Source organism: Oratosquilla oratoria, unplaced genomic scaffold, assembly GCF_046742065.1.
Source record: "Oratosquilla oratoria isolate Oo_2021 unplaced genomic scaffold, ASM4674206v1 SCAFFOLD45, whole genome shotgun sequence".
In the NCBI taxonomy this organism is placed as follows: domain Eukaryota; kingdom Metazoa; phylum Arthropoda; class Malacostraca; order Stomatopoda; family Squillidae; genus Oratosquilla; species Oratosquilla oratoria.
The window spans coordinates 1,223,756-1,244,264 of NW_027467710.1; the positions used below are offsets into that span (position 1 = coordinate 1,223,756).

General features: G+C 40.7%; 1 protein-coding gene across 1 annotated transcript; it reads right to left on the minus strand.

Annotated features, from left to right (window-relative positions):
- Positions 1-12,440: 12,440 nt before the first annotated feature.
- On the minus strand, positions 12,441-15,102 carry LOC143023309 (compound eye opsin BCRH2-like). The gene is made up of 5 exons (XM_076181837.1): positions 14,502-15,102; positions 14,127-14,335; positions 13,643-13,782; positions 13,060-13,373; positions 12,441-12,722 (listed from the first exon to the last, which is right to left on the minus strand). The coding sequence occupies exons 1-5, from the start codon at positions 14,757-14,759 to the stop codon at positions 12,495-12,497; spliced, it is 1,149 nt and encodes a 382-aa protein (XP_076037952.1). The 5' UTR covers positions 14,760-15,102; the 3' UTR covers positions 12,441-12,494.
- Between the last annotated feature and the right edge of the window lie 5,407 nt (positions 15,103-20,509).

Sequence of the window (20,509 nt, forward strand, 5' to 3'; positions counted from 1 at the left end):
GAGGAGAAGGAAGTGGGAAAGGAGGAGGAAGAGTAGTAGGAGGTGTGAGAGGAGGAGGAAGAGGAGGAGGAATTGAAAGAGGAGGAGGAAGAGGGAGAGAAGGAGGAGGATTTGGGAAAGGAAAAGAGAGAGGAAGAGCAGGAGGAAGAAGAAGAGGAATTGGGAGGGAAGAAGGAAGAGGAATAGGGAGTGGGAGAGGAGGAGGAAGTGGGAGAGGAGGAGGAAGAGGGAGAGGAGGAAGAGGATTGGGAAAGGAGAAGAGAGAGGAAGAGCAGGAGGAAGAAGAAGAGGCGGAGGAATTGGGAGAGAAAGAGGAAGAGAGAAGGAGGAAGAAGACGAAGAGGAGGAAGAGGATGAGCTAGTATATATAGAGAGAATGATATAGAGGGAGAACGTGACAAAAGAACAGGTCTGGATGAGGTAGTGAAGGCGAGGGGGAGGTGGAAGGGGGAGGAGGAGGAGGAGGAAGAGGAAGAGGAGGAGGAGGTGGAGGTGGAGGAGGAGGAATGGGAAAGGGTCAAGAGGATGAGGGGAAAAGAGGGGAGAGGACAGACCGAGCGAGGTGGAAGTCGAGCTTCCTGTCTGAGGAAGAGATGCGGAAGGGAGAGGGGAAGTGGAGGGGGGAGAGGAGGGGTGGGAAAGGGAGTTTGAAGGGGAAGGGGGGGAGAGGAGGGGGGAAAGGGAGTTTGATGGGGAAGGGGGGGGAGAGGAGGGGGGGAAAGGGAGTTTGAAGGGGAAGGGGGGAAAGAGGAGGGGTTGGGAGGCGCGGCAAGAAGTGGAGGGAAAGAGGAGGGGTTGGGAGGCGCGGCAAGAAGTGGAAGGAAAGGGAAGGAGAGTGGAATGAGGTGGAGAGGAAGGGAGGGGAAGGCAAAGAGAGTCAAGAAGAGTGAAGTGAAAGGAAAATGGAAGGAAAGGGAAGAGAGGGGAAGGGAAGATGAATGAACAGGGAAGGGAAGATAAGGAAGAAAAGTGGAGTGGAAGGGGGGTTGGGGAGAATAAGTGGATGAGCAGGGAAGGGGAGTGGAGTGGAAGGGAGGGGAGAGAAGAGGACTGGAAGGGAGGGGAGTAGAGGTAGATGAGTAGACGAGGTGGGGAAGCGAGGGGAGGGGGAGAGGAATGTGAATTGAAGAGAGAAAGAGAGAAAGAGAGACGTAGGTTCTTTGTCTCCTTAGTCAGGGGAGCGGTCAACAGCTGAATAAAATTGTTCGATTTCTGCCTGGACCAAGTTCACAGATTACCTCGTAGCTGAATGGAATTGCCTGACTGCATTCTAAATGATAGGTTGAGGACTACCAGGCACATCAGGGGTGAAGGGCCCGAGTAAGGTTGATTTTCAGTTTAAGTGGGTCAGAAGGTTGGGTAGAGGAAGAGGGGGAGGAGGAGGAGGAAGAGGAGAGGGAGAAGGGTCTATGTAGCTGGTTCGTATCTGTCTGCACCAAGTGATGGATGAAGTGATGGCAGGTGGTCGAAGGTTTGGACAGGTGGTTCAAGGTGGGTTCGTGTCATAACGTGGGTGAGAGATGGGTCAAATGAAAGTAAGAGGTAACAGAAGAAGGCAGGTGGGTGAAGGAAGGGATAAACAGATGGTTCAGGGGGTCAAAAAGGGTACGGGGTAGATGGTTAATAGGAGTCAAGACAGCTGGTGGAGTGGAAGAGTTGATTCAGCGTATTGGAGGTAGATGGTGAAAGAGACAAATATGAGGTTCCTAAGGGTCAGATGGTAAAGGGAAGAATGCCTCAGGTGGTACTGGCGGATGGCTTATGGACACTGAGGTTGATGGCATCAAGTCCAGGAGGCGTGGACCAAATGGTCTTCCATCGCAAGTTATGGGGACCAGAAGGAGGACATCAGGGACACTTTGAGTGAAATTTGGGTCTTCCAGAGCGAGATCGAAGAGACTTCGGAAGGTCGGGCGGAAGGAAGGAGAGGGACATTTTGTACTCGATTTTTTTTTTGTGTGTGAATAGAGGTTGGTTTATACACACGTAAGCACAAACACACACACACACACACACACACACACACACACACACACACACACACACACACACACACACACACACACACACCTCTAGGAGTAATCATCACCAAAGACATGTGGTCAGATAAACATATGAATAAAATAGTCGGAGAAACATACAATTTGTTGAGAAAATATCAAAAACACTGATAAGGCCAAAACTGGAATATGCAACGCTGATGTGGTCACACGGTACAAAAAACAATATAAGAAAATTAGAAAGAATACATAGAGCAACGACAAAGATGACCCCAACACTTTCAAACCTGACATATGAACAAAGACTGGCCAAACTGGAATTGCCGACCTTGGAACAAAGAGAAAGAGAGGACCTACTAACCATCTACAGAATTATGAAAGGGAAAGAACACCTTGATAGAGGGGACTTATCAAAGTGGGACAGAGGAATAACAAGAGGACATGCAATAAAACTCATAAAAGGACAACTATACAAGAGACCTGAAAAAGAGCAGCTTCCCACACAGAGTGATAGATATCTAGAACAAAATGAATGAAAAAAATAGTGTGTGCAAACACAATACAAGAACTTGAGAACAAATTTGATCTTGCAAGATACAAAAACAGATCACCACAAGCATAGCTCCCCTTCCTGTAAAATACAACTAGGTAAATAAAACTAGGTAAAAAACACACACACGCGCGCGCACACACACATTTGCATTTATCATGTTTTATATGTTCATGTTATATGTACATGCATACATGCATACATATATATATATATATATATATATATATATATATATATATATATATATATATATGTATATGTATGTATAGTGCACAATCACTTCAGCATCATATGTACAGGTAATCATTTATTATGTTCCATCTATGTTAATCCCTCTTACCTTAATATGTGTATTTTCAGCCTTCGACTGACATGTTTTCAATTAACCCTTTATCATCATCATCATCATTATTATTATCATTAATAGTATTATTACTATTATTAGTATTATTACTATTATTATTACTATTATTATTATTATTATTATTGTTGTTGTTATTAATGTTATTATTGTTATTACTATCATTATCATCATTACTATTATTATTATTATTATTATCATTATTATAATTATTGTCATTGTTGCTGTTGTTGTTATAATAATAATAATAATAATAATAATAATAATGATAATAATGCTAATAATGATGATAACAATAATAAATAACAATAATAAAAACAATAATAATAATAATGATAATAATAATAATAATAATAATAACAATAATTGATAATAGAGACATACACACACACACACACATATATATATATATACTCGTATATATACATATCAAGGACTACTATATACATACATATATATATACATACATATATATATATATATATATATATATATATATATATATACATACATATATATATATATATATATATATATATATATATATATATATATACTCGTATATATACATATCAAGGACTACTATATATATATATATATATACATATATATATATCCATATAAATGTATTATTAAACAACAAATTCATTCAATATTTCTGTAAAAATAACACTTAAGTATTTCATTGGAATTTGAAAGCAATCGTCTCATCACAGTTGTGATGATGTGAGATTCGAAGGTCCTTATTTTCTATTTTCATTTATCCATTTATTTTTGTAATGAGTTCTTCCCAAAGCCGTGGCAGTGGTAGGGCCACCTATCGGCATAAACGAAAATGACGATCACGAAAAACAAGAAAAAAATATACAAGTACATAAGTCTATTAAAAAACTTGACAGAGAAGACGAACAAGAACCTTAACTAAGAATAGTAGCAAGTACAGGATATGAAGATAAGCGGGAAACTGTAATCACTGTACACAAACAATTCATAAGATCTACACTTAACTATGCACTCAGAGCGTGGCACCCAATAATTAATAAAACTGGTAGATATTCTACAAGTAATACAAATATTAAATATAAAAAATGACAGGTAGGTGCAAAAGGACAAAATTGGTAGAACACCACACAACAGAAGCCTTACCGTCAAAGTAAGAAAATAAACTTACTTAGGCAGCTACTTAAGTTAGTTAAGAACCATTAACAAAGCTCTTGTAAAGATGACTCAGCTGCACGCATAAACAAAAAAGGATAAAAAATCTATAGATAGAAAATAAGTGAATAAACTAAAAGATGAATAAGTTGATGAATAAAGGGGTAATGAATGGATGAAAAAATAAACAAACAGTACTAGATAATGGATAAATGAATAGATAAGTAAATAGGTAAATAGATAAGTCAACGCAATATACAATTCAAGGATATGCAATAACCTACTCCACTCACCCATACAACACCACCACACCTAAACCACACACCCGCTCCTAGACAGAGCTCCATGCTTTGTTCCTCTGGCCCTCACTCCCAGATATCAAGCCAACTGAAAAATCACACTGCCACGACTGCTGTGTGTGTGTGTGTGTGTGTGTGTGTGTGTGTGTGTGTGTGTGTGTGTGTGTGTGTGTGTGTGTGTGTGTGTGTGTGTGTGTGTGTGTGTGTGTGTGTGTGCGTGTGTGTGTGTGTGATTCACCATGGTCATGGAAAACGTATTACCCTCCATTGGATCACCTATTACCCTCCCGGAAAAGAGCTCAGAACTCGTACATGATCGAACTATGAGTAATGCTGTGACCTTAATGTGTGTGTACGTATATCATATATATATTTTGGAAGGAGGCCATTTTGAATACAGGCCACACCTCGTATGTCATTCCTGTTTTCACAGTGTATATTGTAACTCCTGAAGATTACCTCTGATTGGGTCAACAGACGTCTAGAGTAAACACCATATACCTTGTAGATTCTATCAATACCCTGACCTCCAACCTCCGCTCTCTCATTCGAAATATCGAGAGTACTTCTTACAAGTTGAACAATGCTACTACTGCTGTAGACTTCAACAAAGATTATATATATATATATATATATATATATATAATATACTTACCTGTACACACACACACACACACACACAATATATATATATATATAAATATTTATATACATATATATATATATACATATATATATATACATATATATATATATATATATATATATATATATATATATATATTATATATATATATATATACATTCAACAAGAACCCACTGTGTTGGATGAAAAGAAATGAAATAGATGATATCCATATATTTCGATCACGGACTGTGATCCTCTTCAGTGGAACACAGAGTAGGGGAGCAAAAGGCATGTCTTATTTACAGAGAAAGAAGAAGGAACATGGATAGCACTCAGATAGCGTCTAATGCTTTGCGGGGCAAGTCACCCACCTTCACCAAAGATGGTAATAATTTGTTGACTGCCCTGGTAGTAATGCAGTCAACAAATTATTACCATCTTTGGTGAAGGCGGGTGACTTGCCTCGCAAAGCATTAGACGTTACCTAAGTCCTATCCATGTTCTTTCTTCTTTCTCTGTAAATAAAGCATGCCTTTTGCTCCACTACTCTGTACTCCACTGAAGAGGATCACAGTCCGTGATCGAAATATATGGATGTCATCTATTTCATTTCTTCATTGCCAACACATTGGGTTCTTGTTGAAATTTACGAATGTGTTACGACATTACTTTGTAGTTATATATATATATATATGTATATATATAAATATATATATATATAATATATAAATATATATATATATATATACATATATATACATATATATATATATATATATATATATCGACAATTTTTGTGACAGTTGCATGCAGGATTCGAACCCGCTGTACTCGGCCATCCGTAAATTACCTTCCCAGTGCCCTAACCACTAGACCACAGAGGCTATAAAATCCTTGAAACCTGGAACCGAACTGATTCCCGAGGGAAGGAAGATCACTTATTACGGCGATCCGAAATTCCTGTTTTACTCAAGGACCAGCCCAGCAGTGGTATGGGGTAAGGACCGGGTCGAACCCCTTTCACGCTTATCGCCATTGTAACTATGAGAGTAATTCGCTAATAGCAGCGACATCAAACCGATAATGTTTGTGACAGTTGCATGCAGGATTCGAACCCGCTGTACTCGGCCATCCGTAAATTACCTTCCCAGTGCCCTAACCACTAGACCACAGAGGCTATAAAATCCTTGAAACCTGGAACCGAACTGATTCCCGAGGGAAGGAAGATCACTTATTACGGCGATCCGAAATTCCTGTTTTACTCAAGGACCAGCCCACCAGTGGTATGGGCTAAGGACCGGGTCGAACCCCTTTCGCGCTTATCGCCATTGTAACTATGAGAGTAATTCGCTAATAGCAGCGACATCAAACCGATAATTTTTGTGACAGTTGCATGCAGGATTCGAACCCGCTGTACTCGGCCATCCGTAAATTACCTTCCCAGTGCCCTAACCACTAGACCACAGAGGCTATAAAATCCTTGAAACCTGGAACCGAACTGATTCCCCATACCACTGGTGGGCTGGTCCTTGAGTAAAACAGGAATTTCGGATCGCCGTATTAAGTGATCTTCCTTCCCTCGGGAATCAGTTCGGTTCCAGGTTTCAAGGATTTTATAGCCTCCGTGGTCTAGTGGTTAGGGCACTGGGAAGGTAATTTACGGATGGCCGAGTACAGCGGGTTCGAATCCTGCATGCAACTGTCACAAAAATTATCGGTTTGATGTCGCTGCTATTAGCGAATTACTCTCATAGTTACAATGGCGATAAGCGTGAAAGGGGTTTGACCCGGTCCTTACCCCATACCACTGGTGGGCTGGTCCTTGAGTAAAACAGGAATTTCGGATCGCCGTAATAAGTGATCTTCCTTCCCTCGGGAATCAGTTCGGTTCCAGGTTTCAAGGATTTTATAGCCTCTGTGGTCTAGTGGTTAGGGCACTGGGAAGGTAATTTACGGATGGCCGAGTACAGCGGGTTCGAATCCTGCATGCAACTGTCACAAAAATTATCGGTTTGATGTCGCTGCTATTAGCGAATTACTCTCATAGTTACAATGGCGATAAGCGCGAAAGGGGTTCGACCCGGTCCTTAGCCCATACCACTGGTGGGCTGGTCCTTGAGTAAAACAGGAATTTCGGATCGCCGTAATAAGTGATCTTCCTTCCCTCGGGAATCAGTTCGGTTCCAGGTTTCAAGGATTTTATAGCCTCTGTGGTCTAGTGGTTAGGGCACTGGGAAGGTAATTTACGGATGGCCGAGTACAGCGGGTTCGAATCCTGCATGCAACTGTCACAAAAATTATCGGTTTGATGTCGCTGCTATTAGCGAATTACTCTAATAGTTACAATGGCGATAAGCGTGAAAGGGGTTCGACCCGGTCCTTACCCCATACCACTGGTGAGCTGGTCCTTGAGTAAAACAAGAATTTCGGATCGCCGTAATAAGTGATCTTCCTTCCCTCGGGAATCAGTTCGGTTCCAGGTTTCAAGGATTTTATAGCCTCTGTGGTCTAGTGGTTAGGGCACTGGGAAGGTAATTTACGGATGGCCGAGTACAGCGGGTTCGAATCCTGCATGCAACTGTCACAAAAATTATCGGTTTGATGTCGCTGCTATTAGCGAATTACTCTCATAGTTACAATGGCGATAAGCGTGAAAGGGGTTCGACCCGGTCCTTACCCCATACCACTGGTGGGCTGGTCCTTGAGTAAAACAAGAATTTCGGATCGCCGTAATAAGTGATCTTCCTTCCCTCGGGAATCAGTTCGGTTCCAGGTTTCAAGGATTTTATAGCCTCTGTGGTCTAGTGGTTAGGGCACTGGGAAGGTAATTTACGGATGGCCGAGTACAGCGGGTTCGAATCCTGCATGCAACTGTCACAAACATTATCGGTTTGATGACGCGGCTATCAGCGAATTACTCTCATAGTTACAATGGCGATAAGCGCGAAAGGGGTTCGACCCGGTCCTTACCCCATACCACTGGTGGGCTGGTCCTTGAGTAAAACAGGAATTTCGGATCGCCGTAATAAGTGATCTTCCTTCCCTCGGGAATCAGTTCGGTTCCAGGTTTCAGGGATTTTATAGCCTCTGTGGTCTAGTGGTTAGGGCACTGGGAAGGTAATTTACGGATGGCCGAGTACAGCGGGTTCGAATCCTGCATGCAACTGTCACAAAAATTATCGGTTTGATGTCGCTGCTATTAGCGAATTACTCTCATAGTTACAATGGCGATAAGCGTGAAAGGGGTTCGACCCGGTCCTTACCCCATACCACTGGTGGGCTGGTCCTTGAGTAAAACAGGAATTTCGGATCGCCGTAATAAGTGATCTTCCTTCCCTCGGGAATCAGTTCGGTTCCAGGTTTCAAGGATTTTATAGCCTCTGTGGTCTAGTGGTTAGGGCACTGGGAAGGTAATTTACGGATGGCCGAGTACAGCGGGTTCGAATCCTGCATGCAACTGTCACAAAAATTATCGGTTTGATGTCGCTGCTATTAGCGAATTACTCTCATATATATATATATATATATATATATATATATATATATATATATATATATATATATATATGTGTGTGTGTGTGTGTGTGTGTGTGTGTGTGCGTATGTGTGTGTGTGTACATAGGTATACATATATTTACATATACCGATATACATATATATGTATATATATACACATATACATGTAAATATATATATATATATATATATATATATATATATACATATCTATATATACATATATACTTTATATATATTTATATAAATATATATATATATATATATATATATATATGTATGTATATATATGTATATATATATATATTTCTGGGGCACAGGTTTTCTCTAAGACAATTCTGGTTGAAATCAACTGCACTAGTTGCTTTAACAATCTTCAAGACTGTATTCTTTAATCTGGAGAATACTTTCCTATTAGCAACTGAGAGGGACTGGAAGTAGTCATTCATGACTCTCAAAAGAAAATACACAGTGTATGCCAACTGATATATTTTTGCATAGTAATAGTATTGAACAACTATTGACTCCACCGAAACTATAGTTTTTCGCCTCGTCGTGAGGCGTCTTCAGGGTGAGGACTGCTTTGTAGGATGCTCTGCTATATTGAAGGTCTTCCAACGAATAATGACCGCTAGTTGGATGGGCGGGCTTATAAGGCTCAGCCTGCCTAGCTCAGACGGAATACTGGCCTCTCATTGGCTGAGAGGTGCAGTATGGGATTTTGTCCGGGAGCCAAGGGAGTGGGATTTTGTCTGGGAGCCAAGGGGGTGGGATTTTGTCTGGAAGCCAAGGGGGTGGGATTTTGTCTGGAAGCCAAGGGGGTGGGATTTTGTCTAGGAGCCAAGAGGGTGTTATTTTGTCTGGGGTTCAAGAGGGTGGGATTTTGTCTGGGAGTCAAGAGGGTGGGATTTTGTCTGGGAGCTAAGAGGGTGGGATTTTGTTCGGGGGCCAAAGGGGTGGTATTTTGTCTAGAAGCTCTGGCCTGATTTGCTGCTGCTCTGGTTACTGGTCCTAGGCGCTGATAAACTAGCTGGACATGTTTCATTTGTTCGCGGGGCTGCTGCTGTCTAAGGGCTTGTTGTTCCTGGAGGGGGTTATTCTTTACAGGGCGCGCGGAAGGGAGAATAAAATCGGCAGCTTGCTGTATGTTGATGGTAGGGCGCTGGCAAGTAATGGATACTGCTTCTGCAATCTGCAGCTTCCTGAAGGCAGACTCCTTGTGAAGAATGTCCGTTTGGTCTAGCAGCTTCTGTAGAGGAGGCTTCATGTTGTGTGTTTCAGTGAAATGCTGGAAAATTGATCCCTGGTTTCTATGGGATTGTAGGCGACGCCGCAGTGTAGAGGAGGTCCTGCCAATGTATGTGCTGGAGCCGTCGCAGCGGCCCTCCTGACATGAAAATTTGTATACAACATTGGTGGTAGCCTCACTCGGGGCCCTGGGCGCCGTGCTATTCCTCATAATCAGGGAACTAATGAGGTTAGGTTTGCAGAGAATTCTCAAGTCTATGATGGCATTTCTGTTGGTTGGGGTGACTCCTCTCTTGATGATATTCCTAAGGGCATCACACTCCTCGCGGTACCGATCATGAAAAGAATTATGGTGGTAAACGGTGATTTTCTCCTTGGGAGGGGTGGGCAACTGGGTCGAGTCTGCAAACTGGTCCAGTTTTTTCTGTATGACTTTCTCGATGAGATGGTCTGCATAGCCGTTATTGGTGAGGAGCTGGCGGATACGGTCGAGTTCTCTGTGAATCTCAGTCCAGCTACTACAGTGGGTAAGGGCCCTCTTCACATAGGAAGATATCACGGATATCTTGTATGAAACAGGGCATTCTCCCTTGGCATTGAGGCAGCGGCCCACGTTGGTGGCTTTAGTGTAAACCTTAGTCTTGAAGCCCTGTTCTTGTTTAGAGATGTCCACATCTAGGAAGAGGAGGCACCTCTCTACACTGGCACCCCTCTACACTGGCTTCCAGACAAAATCCCACCCCCTTGGCTCCCAGACAAAATCCCACTCCCTTGGCTCCCGGACAAAATCCCATACTGCACCTCTCAGCCAATGAGAGGCCAGTATTCCGTCTGAGCTAGGCAGGCTGAGCCTTATAAGCCCGCCCATCCAACCAGCGGTCATTATTCGTTGGAAGACCTTCAATATAGCAGAGCATCCTACAAAGCAGTCCTCACCCTGAAGACGCCTCACGACGAGGCGAAAAACTATAGTTTCGGTGGAGTCAATAGTTGTTCAATACTATTACTATGCAAAAATATATCAGTTGGCATACACTGTGTATTTTCTTTTGAGAGTCATGAATGACTACTTCCTGTCCCTCTCAGTTGCTAATAGGAAAGTATTCTCCAGATTAAAGAATACAGTCTTGAAGATTGTTAAAGCAACTAGTGCAGTTGATTTCAACCAGAATATATATATATATATATGATATAAATGAATATATCAAAGCATATGTACTAATGGCTGTATAGTCACGTATATTTTATATCTTTATGTACATTGATGGTGTATGTATACATGTGTTTATTCATGCGTGTATATATGCATTATGTATCTGTGTATGTAGGTCTGTATGGATGCATGTCTATGTGTAAACATTAGAAAGGATTACAAAGGCGGATCATGCCGGCAGGAGACCTTTTGGTCCATAATTAGGTCGGATGCGAAAAAATTGATAATTATAAATAAATATATAAGTAAAAAGTATAATCATTACTAACCATGTCACAGGCCGTACACGTAATCCACACACATGCGAGATGGTACTCGTCTTTAGCAAGACCTTCAACTTCACTGACCTCGCATTCCCTCAATCACAAAACACATGACTCAAGGAATGCTAACGTATCACAACAACATGACGCCGTCGCGTCGTCACCCAAGAAGGAAGTACCTAATGTCACCAGACAGATCCAACTACATTATCGTAACTTCAATATATACGCCATAAATAAACACAACCACAAATAATAATACTAAACCCATTACTATGCAACTAAAACAAGTACAGTGTATATTATAATACAAACACGTTCCCCAGGATACAACTACACCAAACATGCTTATCTAGGCGCTTTTCCATTTTATAAATGGCGGCTGCGCTCGCCATAGATAGGTAGCCTAGGTCAGGAACCTAGGAGAGGAGACTGGGGAGAACTCTCCCTTATCCATGGGAGACATTCCCCGAAGCTGTAAATAGCAAGTTCCTGCCAGTAAGCCGCCAAAGTCCACCGAGACTTTACATCGCCGCGCTACCCCTATATGTAACAAACCCTCGTTACATATGTGTGAGTGTATGTATGTACGTATGTATATATGTATATAGATATGTATGTATTGTGTATGTATATGTTCGTGTGCATGTATATGTGTATGTGTATCTGCATGTATGTGCGCGTAGTTGTGTGTGTATGTATGTTATGTATGTATGTATGCATGTATTTATGTATGTATGTACGTATGTATTCATACATTTGTACGTGTCTTCGAGTAAATATGTATGTATATATGTACGTCTATATGTACGTATGTATTTATGTTTGTATGCATTAGATATATGCATATATGTATGTATGTATATATATATGCATGTATATGCATGCATGTATGTGTGTAGAGGATCCAACTGAATCATTGTATGGTCGAGTACTGTCTAGGGACCAGTCCGGAGATCAAGTACCAGCCCCTTGGGGATGTGCGTAAGGAAGGTAATTGCGTCGACCACCCTGACTTCTTTCGGCGTACACAGAACCCATCTTTAGTAACAAGCAAGTCACGATTGCAAAAAGAAATGTCTCTTATATATATTTTAAACCGGGCACGAAATAATACTTGACAATAAGAAATTAAACCCTCATTTATTTTTATGTATTTTTCATGCATAAGGTATCTAAGATTACATGGAGCGAATGTCTGACTAGAAAGGTTCGTATCACATGGTCATGAGCGTGTCGTGGATGGATGAAGTTCAGATTATTCCTTTTCGTCCTTTGTGACTGTCGACTGGCTGTCGTTCGAGGCTTTGCTGGAGGGTGCCTCCTCATGGATGCAGAGCCATGGAAGCTCCTTCTGCAGCGCCAGCCGGTAGCGGGGGTGGCTGATAGCATAGATCATGGGGTTGTAACAAGACGCGGTCTTTGCCAGCAGGGCTGGGAGCATCGACACCAACGGAGTGATCGATGCTTGATCGAAGAACATTCCCTGTAGGTTAAAACCAAATCAATTTGATCAGAAATTAGTTTCAATGGTTTCCTTGGCGGTTCAAAGTAAGTGTCTCAGAAAGTAAAGATAAGGTAAATTGGCCATGTGAAAAAAAAAAAAAAAATAACTACGAAGGAGTTATTTCCTGGTTAATTTACAGTCAATATTCATACCACAGAAAATAAGGAAACGACTAAGGTAACACGATATATAGACAAGTGTCTTCAGAATATCACAGCATTTCTCAGGGGAACCTCAAGCCTTAGTGAATTGAGAAAGTATAGTTTCTGGTGGAGGTCTACAATGCAACAGGAGATGGAGCACTCCCGTTCCTCACCTGGACAACAATGGCTGCGTAGGGCGTCCAACAGATCAACCACAGGGAGACGTTGGTTACAGCCACCTTGGCAATCCGGACTTCGGCTGAATCGCCATCGCTCTCGCCACTGGATCTGAGGTTGGAAACGTTCATCTTCTTGGCCTGTGCGCGCATGGCGGCTTCGTGGGCGCAGATGGCCTTGATGATGGACACGTAGAAGAAGGCGATGCACAACAGCGGGATGCAGAAACAACAGATGAAGAGGCACAGACCGTGAGAACGGACGTTCCAGTCACGTGTCAGGTAGTCGAAGGAACAAGAGTCCAGGATTCCTGTAGGGCGAGGGGAGATCAAATTCAGTCCATCTTTAACCTATCCAACTATTTCCTTCAGCTGATGGTCAGTCTTTCGACTAAAGAGTCTGAACCAAAAGACTTCGTCATTTCACATGAGGCTATTTAACTTTTCTGACGTCACCGAGACTTCCATGTCAAGTGACGTGATCTATGACATGTTCTTCTGAATGAAAAAAAAATGAACACACTGTAGTTCTTCAGTCCTACTTATAATAAAGAATCGAGATTCATGCCAATATATTTACCTTCTGGGATGTACTTTCCCCACCCAATGAAGGGGAAGATGGACATGAGGATGCCATAGCCCCAGCAGAACATCATCATGCCAAAGGCCATGCCACTCGTCAACTTTGTACCATTCATACCACGCACAATAACATTGTACCTGGCGCCAAGAAAATAGAAGAAATGATTGAAATATAGACGGGATGTGTGTGTGTGTGTGTGTCTGTGTGTGTTTGTGTTTATTCAAGAGTACAAATTATTGTTTTTTGATCAAACAAATGAACAAGAAGGTAGAGGATGGACAGAGCTATAATAAAGAGAGGTTAAATTTCTCATATAAAAGAAATTCTCTACAACGTTTTAAACATGGAAGGGATCACCAAAACAAAAAATTAGAACCTACTTATTGAAAGCGAGTAGATAACGTAACAAACGCATTGAGCACATTAATGAAGAATTTTGATTTTTTTTTTTCAAAATCTGTACGTCTTTCCAGACTCTCACCTGTCGTAGGAAATGAAGACAAGACTCCAGAGGCTACACAGTCCTGTGATAGCGCCCAGGCAAGCATAGAGCTCGCACATGAATGGACTAAAGTACCACACACCTCCCATGAAGCAGTTCCAAGCGAACCAAGGGAACTGTGAGAGCAGCATGCAGAGGTCACTGAAGGACAGGTTAACGACTAGCATGTTAGCGGGCGTCCGAAGATTCTGGGGGGGGAAGATAAGGTAGTTTAAAGTAAATCGGGAAATGGGCTTTGCGCTTGCAGTAACCCAAACAGGGATAAAACGTGAAAATTCAAATAACGTTCATGGTTGCATATGTATATGTACATAGCATATCTCATGTGTTTGGTACGATAACACAACAGCTCACCTTAGTTTTGAGGAAAACGTAGAGAACAATTCCGTTTCCGCAAATAGCCGCTGTTCCGAGGAAGAGATACACGACGCCCAATATGTAATGAACCATTGGATTGACGGGAGGGAAATTCATCCAGTGAGGATGGACATACTCTTTCATGTGGTCGGGAACGAGGTCACTGATAACGACTCCGTCAGGATAGCCGAAGCTGAATTCTTGGGTTCGAGCCAGAGCTCGAGGTCCTGTTCCATTGAAGATTGAGGGGAACATTGTGAAGGTGAGGACGTTGGTTCTAGAAGTCGAGGTTAAGATTAGAAATTTCCCGATGTTTCTTCGTTGGGTGATGCCAAATGACTTTCGAGAGTGTTCTGTTCTTCGGCACAAGTCTTCTTGTTTCTTTTTTGTTATCCGATGTAGATTTCAATTCAACTGTTCTTTGATCTATCGGTGTACCAAATGCTCGTGTCGTTCGGTTTCTGGAGTTCCAGGAGGAGACTTGTAATTATATAGGGAAGGAGCTCTGGACTAACGAGATTACTTTCCCCAAGACGTTTAGGGCGTACCTCGTTGACTGAGCGCTCATTATCTTGAATACAACCAATCTCCACTCTACTTTACCGTGGTCGTGACGTCACATGTCTTACGATGATGTAATTCTTCATCAATGTGGCTTTACTTTTAGTGACAATGAAGATTATATTATTTCTTTTCTGATATAAAAATGTACATATCGATTTCTTGTCACGTTGATATTTGTTAACGCGCATACGCGAGCGTGCGCACACACAAAAACAAATATAGTGAAATGTAAAGATGAACCCACGTTGTGCTATAAATTTGTAAATGGTAGGTTGAACCAGAAAAGGAATATTTCAACGGAAAGTTGATGTGTAGTATATGAGGAAAAAAATAGACTAAATCAATAGATAAAAGTTTTCAATCGGTATTCAACAAGGAAGAAGAATTCGAACGGGAGCAGAAAATTATCTGAGATATATTAAACAATATAAGATTGGAAGAGAACAAATGAATAATGATCAAAAACATTTACAATTAAGAAAGACCCAGCACTAGATTTGACCTCTAAAAGGGAATTAGAATAATATTGAGAGCAATTGGTAGGCAAAAAACTCCACCTGATTATGTGTTCATTGGAAGAAGGGATACGACCATGGGATCAGAAAAAGGTAAACGTGGTACCAATCTACAAGGGAGATGAACTAATCACAAAACAGAAGAAAGAAGAGGATATGAAATTCAGAATGACGGGGGAGACAAACTGTTGTTTATGAACATAAGCGTAACATTTCATTATATGGATAAGATTATGATTTGCCCAAAATTGGAACATGTATTGGTGTTGTTGTCACACAGAAAAAAAATATTAATGAGAATTCAAAGGACACCAATTAGAAAGGTCCTTAACCTATCTTAGAAGATGCATGAGGAGAGATAAAAAGAAAGAGGACTGCCCACATTTCAAGAACAAATAGAGTTTTGATAAAATAGCTCTCTTTGGAATGGAATAAGAAATGGAAGAAAATTTTTACAACGAGAATCTACTTGTACGGAATGAGAATACCAGGAGGACGCAGCACAAATAAAAACAAATAAATAAATAAATAAATAACATATATATATAAATAATAGTAATGATAAGAATAATAAATCAAGAACTAAATAAAAATATATTAATAAATAATTAAATAAATAACTTGCTTGAATACAAAAAATCTTAGCCTTCCATATAGTTGCGATAAATCATGAGGTTAGAAGTAATCTAGGAGGACACCATAAGTGAATTTAAAGTTAAGATTGGCAAATTGATATATAAACAATAACTCATAGACACACCTCCAAGGCCGCATATTACAATTTGGTAAGTGGACATCCACCCCCATGCATAATAATAAAACAAAAAAAAACACACACAAACACACATACACATACACGCACACACATATATGTATATATAAGTACAAACTAGAGGAAAACAGAAGATGACACGGGTCTAGTTCGCAATTTATTCCTGACCGATTTCGCTTTGAGCTTCCTCTGAAGAAGCTCAAATCGAAACCTTCCTCAACATGTCACAATGGTTCAACATACACACACTCACACACACACACACACACACACACACTCACAAAACACACACACACACACAAAACAGACACACACATATATATATATGTATATTTTTTTAAACATGTTTGGTTAAAGACCAGCGCAAATTCAGTATCAACTAACTTCTTAGTAGTTTTCTCTATCTTCCGAATAGACTTCTTGTAATCAGAAGGGAGGTCAAAAACGAGGCTGCCGAGATCCATATTGAATTATTAAGAAAATACTATACAATAATACATAATGCGAGCTTTCGGTTGATGCTTTCAACCATCTTCAGGCGAGAAAAGAATCTAATACATAAAAAGAATGCTAACAATTTAAATACAGAAATTTGGTGTATACAAGGTATTGGGAGAGGTCACAAGTTGAGTGTCATACGTGCCTACCTCCGCCGTGCTTTCCGGAACTGCTCCTCATGGACCTTATTCCACCAGGAATTATCTCGCATCAAGCAGATACTTTCCAACAACGGATATTCTAACACAGTCATAGATAACGAAACAAGAATATTCATGACACGCACTTTTACACAACAAGAACAAAACCAACCTCCCACCAAACATATAGTCTACTACAAAAACCAAATGACACCTGCTTACAAAACGGACGAACGCGTCATCAAAGAAATAATCACACGAAACACTACTTGCACCAACACTAAAGACAAATTAGACATTATTATTTATTACAAAAACCCCAAGGTCTCCAACCTCCTTATGACAAACAATTTGTCTAAGAACCACAGTCCCCTCAAGCAAACCAATGTGATATACAAATTTTCCTGTCCCGAAGAAGGTTGCAAACTTCTAAATAATGTATCTTACATTGGTGTCACTACGACTTCGTTGAGCAGGAGACTTACAATGCATGCTCGTGAGGGCAGCATACAAAAACACATGAAACAAACTCACAACAAAACCCTCACAAGGCCACATTTGGTGGATAACACGAAAATACTTAGACACTGCAGCAATCACAGAAAACTACACATTTTTGAGAAAGTATACATTTCACAACAGACTCCACTCATCAATATACAGACTGACACACTCGGTGCCCTCCTATTGCATAAGAACTCGACTGTTCAAAGACATCCTCCGAGCATCACAACTCCCAAAAACAACAGATCCTCCCTAGGGAGTTCCAGCAGACATCCTCGCAGCGCAGCCGACATAATCTCACCGAACATAATCCCACCGGACATAATATCACCAATCAACAACAGACCCTTCCTACGGAGTTCCAGCAGACATCCTCCTAGCGCAGCCGACATAATCCCACCGAACATAATCCCACCGGACATAATCTCACCAATCAACAACAGACCCACCACACGTAGCTCCATTGTGCGCCAACCTAGGCAGCAACTGTGACCTCTCCCAATACCTTGCATACACCAAATTTCTGTATTTAAATTGTTAGCATTCTTTTTATGTATTAGATTCTTTTCTCGCCTGAAGATGGTTGAAAGCATCAACCGAAAGCTCGCATTATGTATTATTGTATAGTATTTTCTTAATAATTCAATATGGATCTCGGCAGCCTCGTTTTTGACCTCCCTTCTGATTACAAGAAGTCTATTCGGAAGATAGAGAAAACTACTAAGAAGTTAGTTGATACTGAATTTGCGCTGGTCTTTAACCAAACATGTTTAAAAGAGAACTTACTGCCTATTTATTCTAATATATGTATATATATATATATATATATATATATATATATATATATATTATATATATATATGTATATATATAGATAGATAGATAGATGGATACATAGATGAAGAAAGTAAATGCTGGACTCCTCGAAACAAGTCCAGCGTTTAATTTCTTCGTCTATACAATGGTTCCTTGGCTCCAGGTCTTTACGAATTATTACCATCTTTGGTGAAGGCGGGTGATTTGCCTCGCAAAGCATTAGACGTTACCTGAGCCCTATCCATGTTCCTTCTTCTTTCTCTGTAAATAAGACATGCCTTTTGCTCCACTACTCTGTATTCCACTAAAGAGGATCACAGTCCTTGATCGAAATATATGGATATCATCTATTTCATTTCTTCTTATCCAACACATTGGGTTCTTGTTGAAATTTACGAATGTGTTACGACATTACGAGTACTTTGTAGTTATATATATATATATATATATATATATATATATATATATATATATATATATATATGTGTGTGTGTGTGTGTGTGTGTGTGTGTGTGCGTATGTGTGTGTGTACATAGGTATATATATTTACATATACCGGTATACATATATATATATACATATATATATATATATGTATATACATATATATAAATATATATATATATATATATATATATATATATATATATATATATATATATTTGGTACATACATACATACATATACCAAGGTCTTTTTTCCTCATTACCAGGGAGATAGCCAAAAAGGACAAGGCACAAAATCACTTCCACCCACTCCATCCCCGAAAACACTCCACACCCCTCCACCCTCCCTCCCATCTTAGCACCTCCTAGATGACGGGTCATCCCTGCACCCTGTCCACTGCTCTGGGTCAGAAGCAGTGCCCCAGGATACAGCACATCCACAGCAAGGCCGATTCATTAAATCGGCGACCCCCCCTCTCCGTCCCCCCATATAAAGGAGAGGACGGGGAGAAATCCCTTCGGGCGGCGTCAAAAAATTTTGCTCACACACACTACCTCACCCCCCAGACCCCCCACCAATCCACCACATGCATCACAACATATTCCATATACAACCAATCTCCATTCACCCCTGTCTACTGTCCTCTCCCCACCTTCCTCAACAGACAAACCCCACATCCCCAAAGCCCCCTTCACCCCATCCATCCATCTCATCCTAGGACGTCCCCTCATGTTCACTAGTCTTTCTTCACTCATTCTTTCCATGTGTCCATACCATCCTAATACTCTTTCATCAACCCTATCTCCCAGCTCCCTTTCCACCCCTGTTCTCCTCCTCACTTCCTCATTTCTCACTCTATCTAGCCTAGTAACCCCCATCATACTTCTCAGACACTTCATCTCCAACACATTCAAGTTCCTTCTCTCTTCCTCTCTCATGTTCCATGTTTCTGCTCCATACAGTGCTGTTGGCACAATCACTCCTTCATACAGTCTCCTCTTAGCATCCATTCCCAGATTCCTATTCCTCATTACACTTTTTAATCCACCAAGGCATTTACTCGCTTCTCTCAATCTACATTCTACCTCCACCTTCACTCCACCCTTTCCTGCCACATTTGCACCCAAATATCTAAAACTATCCACTTCCTCCAGTTACTCTCCCTTAATGCTCACTTCCAGATTACTGCCACTTTCACCCCTTGTACATACGCTTTAATATACTCATTTATACCAAATATATCTCCTATGTGAAGGAGATATATTTGGTATAAGTGAATATATTAAAGCGAATGTACTAATGGCTGTATAGTCACATATACTTTATATCTTTATGTACATTGATGGTGTATGTATACATGTATTTATTCATGGGTGTATATATTAAATATGTATCTGTGTATGTAGGTCTGTATGCATGCATGTCTATGTGTAAACATTAGAAAGGATTACAAAGGCGGAACATGCCGGCAGGAGACCTTTTGGTCCATCATTAGGTCGGATGCGAAAAAATTGATAATTATAAATAAATATATAAGTAAAAAGTATAATCATTACTAACCATGTCACAGGCCGTACACGTAATCCACACACATGCGAGATGGTACTCGTCTTTAGCAAGACCTTCAACTTCACTGACCTCGCATTCCCTCAATCACAAAACACATGACTCAAGGAATGCTAACGTATCACAACAACATGACGCCGTCGCGTCGTCACCCAAGAAGGAAGTACCTAATGTCACCAGACA